This window comes from Bidens hawaiensis, unplaced genomic scaffold, assembly GCF_021521415.1.
Source record: "Bidens hawaiensis isolate Kalapana, Puna unplaced genomic scaffold, B.hawaiensis_p1.1 tig00008898_1, whole genome shotgun sequence".
NCBI lineage: Eukaryota > Viridiplantae > Streptophyta > Magnoliopsida > Asterales > Asteraceae > Bidens > Bidens hawaiensis.
The window spans coordinates 368,371-384,832 of record NW_027491645.1 but is presented as its reverse complement, the minus strand read 5'-3'; the positions used below and the strand labels follow the sequence as shown (position 1 = coordinate 384,832).

The window sequence follows — 16,462 nt, the reverse complement described above, 5'->3', positions numbered from 1 at the left end:
TTCTTTGGGCAGAAATGTTCCAAAACGAGAGCCTTAAGCACTGTCCAGGTCATGCGGTTTGTCGCCGCCTGACCTCGAGTCTGTACTATGGTGTTCCACCATGTCAAGGCATGGTCGGTGAATGTACAAGTGGCGTACTTAACGACACAATCCTCGGGACAGTTGCTAATATTCACCACTGATTCTATTTTCTCTATCCATTTAACTAACCCATTTGGTCCTTCAGACCCGCTAAACTCTAATGGCTTGCACAACATAAAATCCTTGATCGAACATCCCCTGGATGCACGAATTGGTTCAGTACGGTTTGTCTCTACCGTAGGTATAGGGCCATTGCTGTCAGTAACGACCACCCTAGGCGGTGCGTCATTGCTCGGAATAGTGTTATCATTCCTTGGAGGATTAGCATTTTGTTCCCCGTCATTATTTATGGGTGTTTGATTGCTCGGAGGGGTTGGATTGGTCGAGTTATTAATACTGGCGGCGATGCGCGATACTATATCCGGTATCGCCGCCTCCAACTGTTGAGCAATCAAACGGCTCACATCTACTTCCGATGTTTTCGTTGATCGTTTCGGTGCCATTCTACACAACATCAAGAAATACATATAATCAATACCATCTCAAATTATAAAACACAATACATATTTCATTCATTAGTAAACATTGATACATATTACACAACATCAGTTTACATACTTTCTAGTCAACATTACACAACTAAGTTTTAATACAAGGGCCCTATGTCGGTATCATCTCGACATAACCCGTAAAAGGGTCAGTGCTTGAATGATACCCAAAAGTATCTATAAAGATATGCCCCAAAAGAGACCCACCCTAGGGGCCAGTGGTTGTATCATAACTAAACAAGATTCACTCCGTGTTAGTATCACCACTAACTACTTACACAGAGTATCAAAAAAATGGTCCCTGACTATCCCCATCCAAACATAACTACTAAACACGGTGGTATGCCCACCACATCATCACTGCCACCAACGCCACTACTACTGCCACCACCCCCCGGAGCCACGCCTCCAACCGCTGAACCATCAATAGGGAGTACGAGCACTCCCTTGTCAATCGGTAGATTGCATACTGGCAATCCAGTATGCGGTCACCAAGGTACACCCGTCTCTGTACCCCCACGGTCAGGGCGGCTGAGTGCTCATTTACTTGCTCTGTGAGCACTCGTAGCCAGGCTGCCGCATCCCGCTCCTGTCTCGGAAGGCCCCAGACAGGTAGAGCCATCGGCTCGGGCTGAGATGAGGACTCTCCCCGACGAGTAGCAGGTCGGGGTGGGGGAGAGGTCGGTGGGACACGCGGAATGCTGATCCGCGCCGTAAGGCGGGGAACAAATCCCGGAGGGACAGAGGTGGCCTGCGGTGCGAGCGGAGTAGGGGATCTGACGATCCGGGCCGGGGAGGACTGGCTCGAGCTCCTGTGACTCGCCTCGCTAGGCTCGGAGTCGGAAGACACGTGTAAGCTCCCGGAGTTTCCAGGGCTAACCTCCTCCGGATCCTCCTCTACTGATAAGCTATGCGGGCTTGACATTTTTACCTGCACACAAGTTAACAAGCATATAGTTCTTTCCATAGTGTAATTCATAATCAAATTAATGCATACTTATCTATACAACTTTACCACATAATAATATTATCATATATTTACACATATGTTGCCAATTTTACCTATTTAAAGTTCCTCGTGACTTCCCCTGAATTCTCCCGTGCAGACAAGTCTGTTATTATGTTCCGGACCATAATAACTCACTTGTCCATCCAAGTTCATCCAGATCCCGTCACAATAAATTATTAGTTGATATTCAGATCCTATAATACTTGAGCTACTGGTTATATTTTAGGTATCTCTTTCAGACATCCTAATTCTTTATAACCAATGGCTCTGATACCAAGTTCTGTAACACCCCGTAACCGCAGCGGAAACGTACACGGGATGCAACAGACACATCTGATATCAACAGCATTGCTTATAAAGAAAATACCACTACATTAATTATAACATATTACATTGTTGCGAGTTTCGTTACTGTCTAGGTGTTACACCCATATTTTACCGATAAGACATTAATAAATTCATTACAAAACATAGAGCAGCAAGCTTCCAACAGATAGCACAGATAGTTAAGCACATATCAATCATTCCAACTTGGGCATACCTAGAAAACATGTAAAGAAAACGGGTCAACTACAAATAGTTGGTGAGTTTCACTAATTTAAATAAACACTGACAAATCATTTTAATAATCATTTATTAGCAATATAATCATGCTGGGAACTATGTTACCCCAGAACATTTCCATTAATCTTCTGGGAACTATGTTACCCCAGAACAATAATAACCTCTGGGAACTACGTTACCCCAGAACAATAATAATCTCTGGGAACTATGTTACCCCAGAACAATAATAACCTCTGGGAACTACGTTACCCCAGAACAATAATAACCCCTGGGAACTATGTTACTCCAGAACAATAAATACCCCTGGGAACTATGTTACCCCAGAACAATAATAACCCCTGGGAACTATGTTACCCCAGAATAATAATAACCCCTGGGAACTATGTTACCCCAGAACAATAACAACCCCTGGGAACTATGTTACCCCAGAACAATAACACATGATAAACAATTTATATATTCTGTGCATCAAACCATATATATATAAATATACAAGTATTTCCATACGATCGGTATGTACTTAAATACTTTAAATAAGACATGTTTTCCGCCCCGGGAAAATATATTTTAAAACAGTTCATTAAAAGGGGCTCGTGAAAACTCACCTTTTTGTGAGTCGGTGGGTAATACAATGAACAGCTACGTGCCTGGATCTGCAATATAATATCTAGTCGTTACTATATAATTCCCATAAATTAAATCCGTGTTAATCGGCACATCTGGGGACATTGTTAACCCAGTACTGTACTCGATCCGGGGACAATGTTAACCCCGTGACACTCCTAAGGACTCAGATTGTGCCATTACTTAGAGTCGGACGGTCAAAATTATCATTTTTATGTTTTCCTTGATTTGCGTGCCTAGCACGGTCATCCGTTTTTAGTTTCAAAAATGAGTTTATTCACACTTAACCCAAAAATGGTGTTTAACCGTTATTTTAGTTTGGACACCCCGTTTGGCCGCGGGGCCCGTTTCCGTCATTTAGGTGCCGGAAACAGTAAAATCGGTAAAATTACCCAAATCATCCGAATTATTTTCGGATGATTTATTTTTACTTAATTTACTTAGTTTTATGAAAATGGTCAATTTTTAGGTTTTTATATACCAGTCAGCTCGCTTATGCGAGTTTTGCCGGTTTACACGTTTTAACCTTTAGAAATTTGTTTTTATGTACTTTTTAGCACAAATAATTACCCGTTTAGTCTCGGGTCTTGAAATTTTGGACAAAACTTATTTTGACAGTAATAAATTTTACAAAAATTTTCCAGATTTATTTTTTTATATTTTCATTTATTTATCTATTTTTAAACATTATTAAAACACTAAATATGTCAAAAATACCTAAAGACTTTAGAAAAATCCCAAATTTTTCCGGGATGATCCTTACCATTCTCATGACTCCCTGGAATTTTTCCAGAACCCAAAACTCATATTTCAAGCCATTTTCACAAAAACCGAGCTAGAAAGCCCTAGAACTCATTTTACCGAAAAGCCCCTTTAGACTTTTCCAACTGAGCTCAAATTTTGTGTGTGACTTTTATATGTTATAAAAAGCTTATCCAAAATTTTCCAGAATTTTTCATCAAGTTTAGCTATTTTTCACCATTTTTGGCCAAAACCGAGCATTAAATTCACCAAATATTCATCTTTTATCCAAAAATTACCAAAAATTCACAGATCTCATATTTTCATGTGTAGATCATCTCTGTGAAATTTCGTGACCCGACTCTAAGTACACTACAATCTGTCCAAACTCACTAAATCACACGAAAACCGAACTATCTTGTGTTTTCTATCGTTAGATCGCAAGGATCTTGGTTTCTAGCCTTTGCTAGCCACTAGATACAACACTTACAAGCACAATAACACTATACCAAGCAATTTACACCAACAATCAAACCATTTCTTTCATAGTGTCGGTTTTGATATAAAAACAAAGGTTTTAACCGTAAAAATCCGTTCTCGACTCTTTTTACTCATTTCTTGGACCAAGATCCCTTGTATAACATGTATACATCTCTTGATCATGCAAGAGTCGGTTTCATCTCGGGTTTTCACCCGTCTTTCACATGGAAACTCATTTTTACAAGATTTCAACCGTAAAATTTCATTCTAAACTCTTTTAACTAATTACTTGGATCAAGATCCTTTGTATAACTTGTATACATCTCTTGATCACACGAGAATCGGTTTCATCTCGGGTTTTCACCCATTTTTCACATGAAACCTCCTTTTCTCAATATTGTAGAATTAGAAACAAGATTAAAGCCTTAAAACATGTGTTATACCTTCAAGTTTTTGGTAGAAATCAAAGAAACTTGGATGGATGTTGAAAGAGTTGAGAGATTTTGAGAGAATTGGTGTGAAAAAAAGAAAAATATAATGTGTAAAGTGTGTGTGTAAGGCCGGCCCTATTGTTGATGTGGGGGGGGGGCCCACATCTCAAACCATGGCCACACATTTGGATTACACAATCCGGATAATGTTGTGGATAGTCTGGTTCAGTTCGTTTCTCGTTTAAACTCGTAATTCGGCTTAAAACGAGCCTAAAATGGTCGTTTTTCGGGTTAAAATAAAATTTACATAAAACCGACTTAAAAACTTTAAAAACTTAAACCATGACATTAAAACATCATATTATTAATAATTACGCATCTTTTTCGGCTTGATTGATCATCTCTTGCTTGGTTTGATGTTAAAGGTTTCGTTTATCGTACCGACGTACCAATAAATCGAAATCCTTTTTCTGTGCTATAATTCACTTATCCCGAAGCATTAATACTTCAAAAACATCGCTAAACATTATATACTTCGTCTATAATGTAATTCCCGATTCGTTCGGGTTTCAATAATCGTTCATTGGTTAATTGTAATTCCAATACGATTCACTATATAATCGAGTACGATTCGTACTATGAATCATATATACTCGTATATACGTCCTATAACTCATATAATCAATATTAAATGACACGTAAATAGTATATACCGGCTAGGGTATACCTGGATTTGCCGGAATCGTTACATATATATTCAATAGTGTGTATTATATAATGCATTTGTGTTGTATAATATGCAATAAAACACTATTTTATTTATGCAATACGCATTAATGCATATATGCATTACATCGACAGTTTTTTTAGGAACAATATCATCTTATTAGAAGAAGGAATGAAAAAAAATTTGTAAAATATTATTTTAAAAAAAAGTTACAAATAATTCTTTAATAGTTCTTTCTTTAAAAAAAGTTTTCTCAAGATCCCACCTATACACACACACACATAAGGTGAGAATCCTAAGAGAACTTTGAGAACCATTTTGGACTACAGAAAAACCTTCTAAAAAATACTATAAAACCGAATATTTTAAAAAGGTAAAAAACCAAAATGTTTGTTAAAATTCTCGGTTTCATTAATAAAAAATTCTCAGTTTTGCTAAATTATGCATATATGTATAGTGAAAAATACAGTTAACAACCACCAGATGAGTCACTCGGGGACTCGATTGATACCTAGCACACAGGCAAACATAAAACATTATATCAGGGCGAGAACTAGTTAAATACATTAATAAACCAATCATTGCACGATATAGGGCCGAATTGACGGTACCTCCAATTCGTTCGGTGACAAATTGTGACCCACGGGAAGAGAAGTTAAGGGGATTTTTCTGGCAGTAATCTTGAATCGACTCAATATATCATTCACGTACTTAGTATGATGAATAAAGATACCAAAATACGACTGGTGAACCCATAACCCCAAAAAGAAGTTTATCGAACTTCTTCTGCATTGTCTTCTAGAATTCCTTGCATAAACAGTCATTTATAGAGCCAAGATGATATCATCAACGTATATATGGACAAGGAGATGATCTTCCTTTGTCGTGTTATAATAAAAGTACAATCCACTGTCCCTCGCTTGAAGCCTCTATCAATAACATGATCAGCCAACGTGCTAACCAAGCTCTTGGGCTTGGTGAAGACCATAAAGAGCCTTGTTAAGCCGACAAACACGCTCGGGATCGTCTGGATTTTCATTAGGAGATTGCTTCACATACACCCCTTCGTTAATTCCCCCTTTAGAAAAGAACTCTTAATGTCCATTTGGATAGTCCTTGAAATTCTTGAAACCTGCATGGACCAAATTCGTATAGCCTCCAGTCTTGCAACCGGAGTATACACTTCGGTATAATCTTTGCCTTAAGTTGATTGAATCCTTGGACTACCAATCTTGTCTTATTACGCACAATTACCCCACAACCATCTTTCTTACACTCAAATACCCAATTTTTCGGGATCGCCTTTTTCGCCTGAACTAGTTTGTCTATGCGATCCCAAACACCAAGTCGAACAAATTGTTGCAGTTCTTCTAGCATTGCTTCTACCCATGATGGTTCCTGAAGTGCCACAGGAACACTAGTCGGTTAAGTTTGTGATAGAAAGCAAGTGTATTTGGCGATACTTATAATTCCCAAAGAATTCATGTCAGCATACTCTCAAAACAACTGATCATCAACAACATTAGCAACTTGAAGTCTTGTATGTACTCCCTCATTCATATACCAACAATATTGTCCTGGGGATGATGAGAATGAATCTGAAGAGTCGGATGCTCAAGAACTTCAACATTACCGTGTAAGCAGGTGACATTATCTTCAGTCGATTCAGCATTCAAAGGTTAGGAAGATTCTCTAGATGTATCTCAGGCACTTCATAGAGATTAAAAAAAAAATGGTCTAGAGGTAAAATTTTCAAAGTCGGCATCATCAAAAGATACAGACAAACAGTATCTGAAACTTCCGGTTGATCATTTACAAATGTAAACTGATGAGTAGAAGAACTTGGAACAAATAAAATTTTATCTTCTAAATAAGCTTGAACCAAATCTTCAGTTTGTACATCAACTGAGGGAGAGAAACAATCAAATAGACCAACATAAGCCAACATCCAATCAGGTCCCTTGCCAGCAAGATGTGTAGTGTACGTTTGGCAATCTACATTGTTGAAACCTTCCATGGATCTAGCCGCGTCGATACATCGATTATACAATACGAACACGAATACTTTAAATACGGTTTATTGATAAATAAGGATAAATACATAATAACTTATGGAGAAAATAAATAATAGATCTAGGATCTCTCACACTCTCTCATGTGTGTGATCACTTTACAAATGAGCATGGATTAGCCTATTTATAGGCCACATGCTCTAGTTCGTTAATTTACGTCTAATTCATTATATCTTCATAACGAATTAGACTCCATTCGTTATGATTCCATAATGAATGGTAATAATCTTAACGAACTAGACCTCATTCGTTATGCTTCCATAACGAATTAGGCCTCCATTCGTTATATTACATAACGAATGGGCTTATATCGTAACGAACTAGTCTAGATAATAACGAATGGACCTTATTCGCTATACAAACCATAGCGACTGGGCCATTTTACATTAAATAAACAACCTAGACTATCTATAAGTTATTCGATCGCTACGGACACCAAACCGTGCACTAACAGACACCCCCTTTTCTGTAGCTATTGAATACTTTAATCTTGAATACTTTAACTTCAAATCACCAGTCACAAAACGTGCACTAACAGATTTCAACAAAGGCTTAATAAACGAACACAAATAGGGTTTCGTCCGGTTTAGTTCGTTTACAACCCTAATTATTATACATAAAATTTATAGTTATGAACATATATGTAATAAATCAACTGATAAATAATAAAGAACCGAGCCGAGACAAGCTCGAGGTTTAGATATACCACTCAAAACAAGCCAAACTCGAGCCTTCCTTTAATCAACTGATAAGTAATAAAGAACCGAGCCGAGATCGAGCTTTCGATATACCACTCTAAACAAGTCGAGCTCGAGCCCTCTTAAATTGGAACAAGTTAAGCTCAAGGCTAAACGTGCTTAGGCTCGGATTAGATATACCACTCTTAATATTTTTTTTTAATTTATTATTTTTAAATCTTTAAGTATTCTTTAAGTTGTTAATTAAGTCTTGACCAATTATCAGTTTTTGGATGAAGTGAGAGTTTATATCTTAACAAGTATTTTTTTTTTTTTTGGATAAAACTGAGAATTTATATCTTAACAAGTAATTTGACTAGTAATTTGTGGTGAAATATAAATATTTGTATTCTTACGCAGGGCTGTTGCAGAGTACCTATCTAAAGATCTTCCGTATAAACTATCTGCAGATGATGTTTTCTTGACACTTGGTTGCACACAAGCGGTTCAAACCATGGTAACCGTGCTCGCTAACCCTAAAGCCAACATCCTACTCCCTAAACCCGGGTTCCCATATTATGAAGCCATTGCTAAAACATGCCGTTTGGAAGTTCGCCACTTTGACCTTCTTCCCGACCAAGACTGGGAAGTTGACATTGACTCGGTTAACGCACTTACAGATGAAAACACGGTTGCCATGGTCATAATCAACCCTGGAAACCCTTGTGGAAATGTTTTCACTCACCAACATCTTCAAAAGGTGCCCATTATTCTTAAATTGTCTTACTTTGGTTAAAAAGCATTTTTTTATGATAAAGTTTCACAAATGGTCCCTATGGTTTAACCATTTTGCAAGTTTGGTACCTATATGTTAAAAGTTGCAAATTTGGTCCAAACATTGGTGAGAGCGTTGCTCATTTAGTCCGCAACGTTAATCCTAGGTAGTTTTTAACGGAAAAAGTGATATGTTGTCATGTGTTGTTCATGTGAGGGTAATTGTGTCTTTTCAATTTTAAAAGCACTAATAAAATACTTTTTCAAACTCCAGAACTCCAGTTCATCACCTTCAATTCAATCAGTGCAAAATCGATGGCTCGGTGCATAATCGAAGACCATGAATTCGAGTTCTAAAGTTTGAGAGTATTTTATTAGGTTTTCTAATTTAAAAAACACAGTTACCCTCACATAACACTGGATATCACTTTCACTCACTAGCAACTTCAATAGGTGTCCATAGTTTTTAAATTTTCTTGCTTTCCGTTTATAAAACAATCCGTTGGTTTGTTAGGTTGCTGAGACTGCAAAGAAGCTCGGGATATTAGTAATTTCTGATGAAGTTTATGATCATCTTGCATTTGGGAAAAACCCTTTTGTTCCAATGGGAACATTTGCATCAATCACACCAATAGTCACACTCGGTTCCATTTCAAAAAGGTGGATTGTTCCAGGTTGGAGGTTCGGTTGGATTGCCATCAATGATCCTAATTGCATTCTTAAAGAACACGGGGTGAGTATATGTTTTTCTCATATGCAAATGGAAGCATAAATATTTAGGAAAAAAAGTTAACTTGATTGTTCTTTACAGATCATTGATTGCATTACAACATACCTCAATATATCACCAGATGCCCCAACTTTTATTCAGGTTTGTTTATTTTTAATGTTTGTAAATGAGTCATGTTGCTTCATGCTTTTGTGTTATAAGCCTTTTGTTACATGGGTTTGTTTTATACATGCCGTTTGTTTTATACATGTAGGGAGCGGTTCCCGATATTCTTGCTAAAACGAAAGATGATTTCTTTATTAAAATTGTTGGTATAATTAAGAATGCCGCAAATGTCTGTTATGAGGGAATTCAGGATGTTCCTGGTGTACTTTGCCCTAGTAAGCCTGAGGGGTCTATGTTTGTTATGGTGAGGACACATATGCACAATTATCTTGAAAGCTTTTGTGTAAATTCATACTTGTTTATGTTTGAAGGTGAAACTAGATATGTCAGTATTTGATGGTATTAAGGATGATGTGGATTTTTGTGTCAAGCTTGCTAAAGAAGAATCGGTTATAATTCTTCCAGGTAAGATGAGCTTACCTAGGTTTGAGGTTGCTTGTAAGGGTGGCAAAACAAAACTAAATGGGTTGTTTTGAATCAATATGGATATCTTTTTTAAAATTGAAATGAGTTAGTATGAATCAAAAGAATTTAAAAGGTCAAGATGGGTTAGGAAATGGGAAAATTCTCAAAATAGCCTTTTTAGGAGAAAGAAAGTGCAAAATAGCCATAAATTTCAACATATTCCCAAAATAGCCCATCTAATTTGGACTGAGCAGGCGAGATCTAAAAAAAAATCCTCCAGCCAATAAAATTTAGACAAGTGTCAAAATCCGACGAGATTTTTAAAAATATTGGGGCACCAGTCCATATTTCCTATTAAAAGTTCTTGAAATTAAACAGTCTTGCCAGACAGTCTTTTAATGTTTCCTAATGTGTCCCCACAACTTCCACAAACATAGGAAAATGTGCCTTTAAATTTATTCTTTCAAGACGCATTTAGGGTGAATTTGTACCAAGAAGACGAGTTTGTAGTTTATTTCTTATGTGTTTAAATTTAGTCTAGACATTCAAAATTTATTTATATTCCGTCTATACCGCCAATGTAGTATGAGATTCCGTCTTTTCCGACATGATCATCCAAAGAATATACATGAGTTATTTTCATCATCTTCCACTTCATACCACCCTAAACCGTCCTCTCATACCACTCTAAACCTTATCTTTCATGGATTTTGATAATGTTGTTGTTTGTTATGGTGGTAATTGGCAAACCGTTAACGGAAGCTATGATTATGTTCCAATAAACTGTAAACGGGGAGGTGTTAGTCTTGCTTCAAACATTAACCATTCCAAGCTAATTGATTTACTTCAAGCTCGGTTTAAGGTAACATACATTTCCACAATGTTTTCAAAAATATGATCCCCTAAGTTCAAAATTTTCAAGTAAGTGTCTTGAAAGACAAAGTTGAATAGCACATTTTTTGATGATTTAAAATATATAGGGTCGAGATCAATCAATCAATCAATCAATCATACCCAGTAAAATCCCACCGACAACAAAGCTATAGGTAGGGTCTGGGAAGGGTGGGATGTAGGCACACCGTACCTCTATCCAAAGGAATAAAGATGTGGCTTCCAGAGAGACCCTCGGCTCTAAGAACATGTGTATGAAGCAAAAAAAAGGAAATCAAAGTTTAACAGTTATATAAAAAACTACTACTAATTATAATAATATTAATAAAAAGGTCACAGTTTAACCGCAATATAAAAGCTAATAATAATAATAATAAAATATGTAAGGGAAATACCATATAGGGTCGAGATAAGAAACTTATATAACCCGTCTGGCAAGACAACTTTTTAATATAAAGATTTTTTGAAGAATATGAACAGGTAACACAATATTTTTAAAAATATGATCCCTTTCGTTCAAATTTTACAAGTGTCTTGAAAGACAAAGTTGAATGGCACATTTTTTTATGAGTTTAAAATGTATAGGGTCGAGATAAGAAACTTATATAACCCGTCTGGCCAGAACGCTTTGGAATATAAATTTTAGTTCAAAAATATGGAGGGATCCCTCATATTTATAAATTTATGATCTTATTGGTACAAATTCACCCTAAATGCGTCTTGAAAGACTAAATTTAAAGGCACATTTTCCTATGTTTGTGGAAGTTGTGGGGACACATTAGGAAACATTAAAAGACCGTCTGGCAAGACTGTTTAATTTCAAAAACTTTTAATAGGAAATATGGACTGGTCCCCCAATATTTTTAAAAATCTCGTCGGATTTTGACACTTGCCTGAATTTTATTGGTCGGAGGATTTTTTCAGATCTCGTCTGCTCAGTCCAAATTAGATGGGCTATTTTGGGAATATGTTGAAATTTAAGGCTATTTTGCATTTTCTCTCTCTAAAAAAGGACTATTTTGAGAATTTTCCCTTAGGAAATTGCTAGTGACTTTTGGTTATATGTTAGAATGAGTTTGTTTATTGATTAGAATGGACTAAAACAAGCTCTATTCAAACAAAAACCACGAAACCAAATGGAAACTAAGAAATCGAAACCAAAATCATTGAAACTGAACAAATACCGAAACCAACCGAAATGCAAAAAAGCAAAACCGAACCGTAAAAAAATCCGAATAAATCAAACCTGAACCGATACAAAACCGGTTTTTTAAATGAATGAGAACGATGAGGGATACATTTTAGTTATTTTACATTTTGCTTTTTTGATTTATATTTTGAGTTATTTTTTTTTAATAATTTTTTAAAATTTTTTAAGGGGTTTTTAAAACCCTTTGTATTTTAACCTTTACATGGATTAAAATGGGTTAACTTTACCCATCTTAAACCATACCCATCATCCTATAACTCAAACCCATTCTAACCCATCACCCAACTCCAATCCAACCCATTCATATTGTCACTTCTAGTTGCTTGTTTTGTGTTCGATGTCAAAGCTCAAGTTTCACTCATTTCTTATCTAGATATATTTTATTTGTTTACACTATTATAGGTATTTATAGTCATATGTATAACAAAATATTTAGTTATTTTCATCATAATTATGATAATTATGATTTATCTTTTTGATAATATTTTTCGTGTAACTAAAAATTGTTTTGCTAGTTAAGAATTATTATAATATTATATATATTTGTTTAATTTAGTTATTTTTTAATTATAAATAATATATATATATATAAACAAAATATTTATTATATAAAAAATAACGATTTAGGAGGTTTTATGCATTTTAATACTTAGGTTACTTTTATCCATTTTCATATAATCTAATTTGTTGTTTATATTACCCATTTACTCCCGAGTCCCCTTACAAAACACCACCGCCTTTATTTCAAGCATCTGTCTATTAAACTAAATTTTACGTAAGTACGAGGATCTAGTTGTCGAATTTACAAAGCTTTGGAGTTTTTAAGTTAGTTTTCTCTCAGTTTAGTCTAATAAGCATTAGTGTTGAATTGAATTTGTTGGTTTATAAATAGGTTTATGTGTAAACAAAATAATTATCCTAATCAATAAAACAATCTTGTTTAGACTAATCTCTGTTATATCAATTATTAAAGCTATTCAAAGCCTTTTAAAGAAAAACCTTCTAATTTAGTTATTTTTTTAATTATAAATGATATCTATATATTCTAATACCTATATATATATATATATAAACAAAATATTTATTATATAAAAAATAACGATTTAGGAGGTTTTATGCATTTTAATACTTAGGTTACTTTTATCCATTTTCATATAATCTAATTTGTTGTTTATATTTTTACCCATTTACTCCCGAGTCCCCTTACAAAACACCCCCGCCTTTATTTCAAGCATCTGTCTATTAAACTAATTTTTACGTAAGTACGAGGATCTAGTTGTCGAATTTAGAAAGCCTTGGAGTTTTTGAGTTAGTTTTCTCTCAATTTAGTCTAATAAGCATTTGTGTTGAATTGAATTTGTTGGTTTATAAATAGGTTTATGTGTAAACAAAATAATTATGCTAATCAATAAAACAATCTTGTTTAGACTAATCTCTATTATATCAATTATTAAAGATAATCAAAGCCCTTTAAAGAAAAACCCCACTACGGTAAGTACTATAACAATTTCCCTGGTAGCCCTTCTTTGCATTCTGCCGGCCAAAAGAAAACCAACTATCGACGTCAAAGAAAATTTATTTCTTTAAGTTTCCGGAAACCGACTCATATTTCTTTGACGTCGAAAGTTGGTTCTCTTTGGTCGGTAGAAAGGAAAAGAAGGGCTACCAGGGAAGTTTTGACAACAATCGTAGTGGGGTTTTTCTTTAACGCGATTTGGTTGTCGTTAATAGTCATTAGAGCCTAAATATCGATCAAGTTTAATTGTCATCACTACGTGGATGAATACAATTATAAAAACTATATAATTGCATTAATAACCTAGATATTTAATATCGCAAATTAAGAAGTTTTATGTATTTTATACACTTTGGGTGACTTCTGAACCATTTTAATTTTATCTAAAATTCTTTATTTTACTCATCTAACCCGTTAAAGATAAGTAGATAACATATAACTCGAATCGATCCTTATAGTATTTTTCTTTCTTGTTTCTCCTTCAGGTATAAGTGTAGGATTGAAGAATTGGCTAAGGGTAACATTTGCTATTGAGCCTTCAGCTGTGGAAGAAGGCATCAAGAGGCTTAAGGTTTTTTGTAAAAGGCACTCCAAGAAACCATAAATTCAAGCATAAACGCTAGTTCGAGAGTTTCTCGTGATCTTCTTTGCTTTCAAAAGTCGATTATCGACTGCTCATTGGATCATTATTGACAATTCATTGAATAAAATCCCGAGGAAATATTGCAATAATGTCCCGGGATTGTGTTTTGTGATTATATATTAAACGTTTTTATGTTCCTAGATGATGGTATGGCTAATAACTACTGTTTGAAATATAACATTTGTGAACTATTAATGTATTTTTGTCTATTATCATAAATAAGAAAATTTGTAAAATTATATGTTTTGCAGCTACAACAACCGTACATGGTAAATTTCACCCATAGCAAAGCTATACGACAACCGTACATGGTAAATTTCACCCATATAAAAGCTATTGATTGGGTGTGAAAAGGGCAGGATGTTGGTAAAATTTACCAACAAGACTGCTTTCAAAGCTATTTTTTAGTACACGGTTTTGGTCGTCTCGAGTGTTTGTAATCATTTATAATTTATTATTGTAATGTAAGGGTATTTTGGGAATTACCAAGCCATTCGTTAAGTTATGTAGGTTCATTCATTAAGCATGTTTAACGAATGAGAGTTTAAGTTATTATACGTGTCCATTCGTTAAGGATGTTCAACGAATGGACCTTAATCGTTATCATTATGTACCCATTCGTCATGGAATGTTGACGAATGGGGTATAGCGAATGAGTCATTCTCTATACTATTATGTTTACTTATTGTAGTGAAGACGAATGAAGGCCATTCGTTACGGAATGTATAACGAATGGCATTCGTCTTCTATAAATAGGCTAGCTGTTCATGCTTAAGTAATTTAACAAGAATGGCATTCGTCTTCTATAAATAGGTTGTTCATGCTTGAGTAATTTAACAAGTGTTTAACGTATTTTTCTCTAGCCATTACTATGCCAAATTGTTCACTCACACACTTCGTTCACTAATCTATTACTCATATACGCATATCCAATAACTAGATCCGTAGATTGATCACTAGGAATTGATTAATTGTAATTGAAGCTCTATTGTGTATTTTCTCAAGTGGTAACAGAGCTCCAGAGGTTAGATTGTGTATGTGTTAAGGTAATTCGTAATGATCTGATAGATAATCCACTGATTCAGTGTTAATTTTAGATCTGATTTTGGTTTTATTGATTTTAGCTGATTTAACATGTTGAGATGTTAATTGGAGGCTGAATTTGTTGTAAATGGATTCGAAATTGAGTTTGTGTTCTTCGTAATTATTTAATTGAGGTATTGTGAAATTTATTGATGGAATTGGACTGAGATTGTAAGGTTTGGAAGCAGAGGTGTTTGTCTATACGGTTTACGAATTTCGATTTGGTGTGATCTGGAATTGAGTGTCTGGATTAGGTTAGGTTTGTTCGTGGGATTGAGACTGTCGGTCCCGAATAATCACTCAATAATCAATAACAATGTCATAACCCACACATATTGTGTCGACAAGAAGGCTGATGACGGATTGCTAAATAAGGGAAGATTCTTATTTGTTTACGGCGGAATTAGAAACAAACAAGTTTTGTTGCTAATAGGTTAATAATGGTAACAGACACGAATAATCACTCGAAAGATTTCCATTTATATAAAGGGATTCATACAAATGATAATCTATTAGGGTTTCTTGTCGGAATGTATAATCAATGAAAAACCTAGGATAGCTGTCACACTCAAAAAGGAATATTCGATCTTATCTGAAAAGTGTAAAGGCAAATGTCCGTATTCCGTCTCAGGAGGCATGCCCTAAATTATTCTATGTATAGGCCTGCCACCTCCTGACAGCTGTCATTCCTTCTAGAAACCCTAATGATTCAAACATATTCAAATTACATATTTAAAACTATACTAAGTGTAAAACAAGTCTTCCGAGTAGGCCTTGTAGCAGTAACCTTCTCCGAGTAGACTTTGTGCTATGCCTTCCTTTAGACTTGGTAACCTTGAAGTGTGCTCGGGTACAGTTCTCCGGGTAGACTTTACTTAGTATTTCACCAAGGAGACTACTCACCGGGTAGACTTCAATCTTCCTGATCTTATCAGACTTTGCCCGAAAACATCCTACTACCATAATGTTCTCCAAGAATCATTTCAACTCATTTGTTAGATAACTTATTAAGCAACCATAGTGTGCTTGGTACACTATAACTTGCTCTGAGTTGAACCTTGCTCAGAAAGTAAGTACTATCAAACTTTCAA

At 35.2% G+C, this 16,462-nt stretch overlaps 2 protein-coding genes across 2 annotated transcripts; both read left to right on the top strand.

Annotated features, from left to right (window-relative positions):
• The first annotated feature begins 8,287 nt into the window (after positions 1–8,287).
• Positions 8,288–14,598, top strand: LOC143530322 (putative aminotransferase TAT2). Its single transcript, XM_077025883.1, has 4 exons — positions 8,288–8,714; positions 9,243–9,867; positions 9,935–10,028; positions 14,131–14,598. The coding sequence occupies exons 1-2, from the start codon at positions 8,469–8,471 to the stop codon at positions 9,498–9,500; spliced, it is 504 nt and encodes a 167-aa protein (XP_076881998.1). The 5' UTR covers positions 8,288–8,468; the 3' UTR covers positions 9,501–9,867; positions 9,935–10,028; positions 14,131–14,598.
• LOC143530320 (tyrosine aminotransferase-like) lies at positions 9,625–14,638 on the top strand. The gene is made up of 5 exons (XM_077025882.1): positions 9,625–9,633; positions 9,712–9,867; positions 9,935–10,028; positions 14,131–14,216; positions 14,540–14,638. The coding sequence occupies exons 1-5, from the start codon at positions 9,625–9,627 to the stop codon at positions 14,636–14,638; spliced, it is 444 nt and encodes a 147-aa protein (XP_076881997.1).
• Positions 14,639–16,462: the final 1,824 nt, after the last annotated feature.

Coding starts and splice junctions, on each gene's coding strand:
- LOC143530320 (XM_077025882.1), top strand. Junction 10,029..14,130: donor ATCGGTTATAATTCTTCCAG/GTAAGATGAGCT, acceptor TTTCTCCTTCAG/GTATAAGTGTAGGATTGAAG. Junction 14,217..14,539: donor AAGGCATCAAGAGGCTTAAG/GTTTTTTGTAAA, acceptor TATGTTTTGCAG/CTACAACAACCGTACATGGT.
- LOC143530322 (XM_077025883.1), top strand. CDS start 8,469: ATGGTAACCGTGCTCGCTAACCCTAAAGCCAACATCCTACTCCCTAAA. Junction 8,715..9,242: donor CTCACCAACATCTTCAAAAG/GTGCCCATTATT, acceptor TTGGTTTGTTAG/GTTGCTGAGACTGCAAAGAA.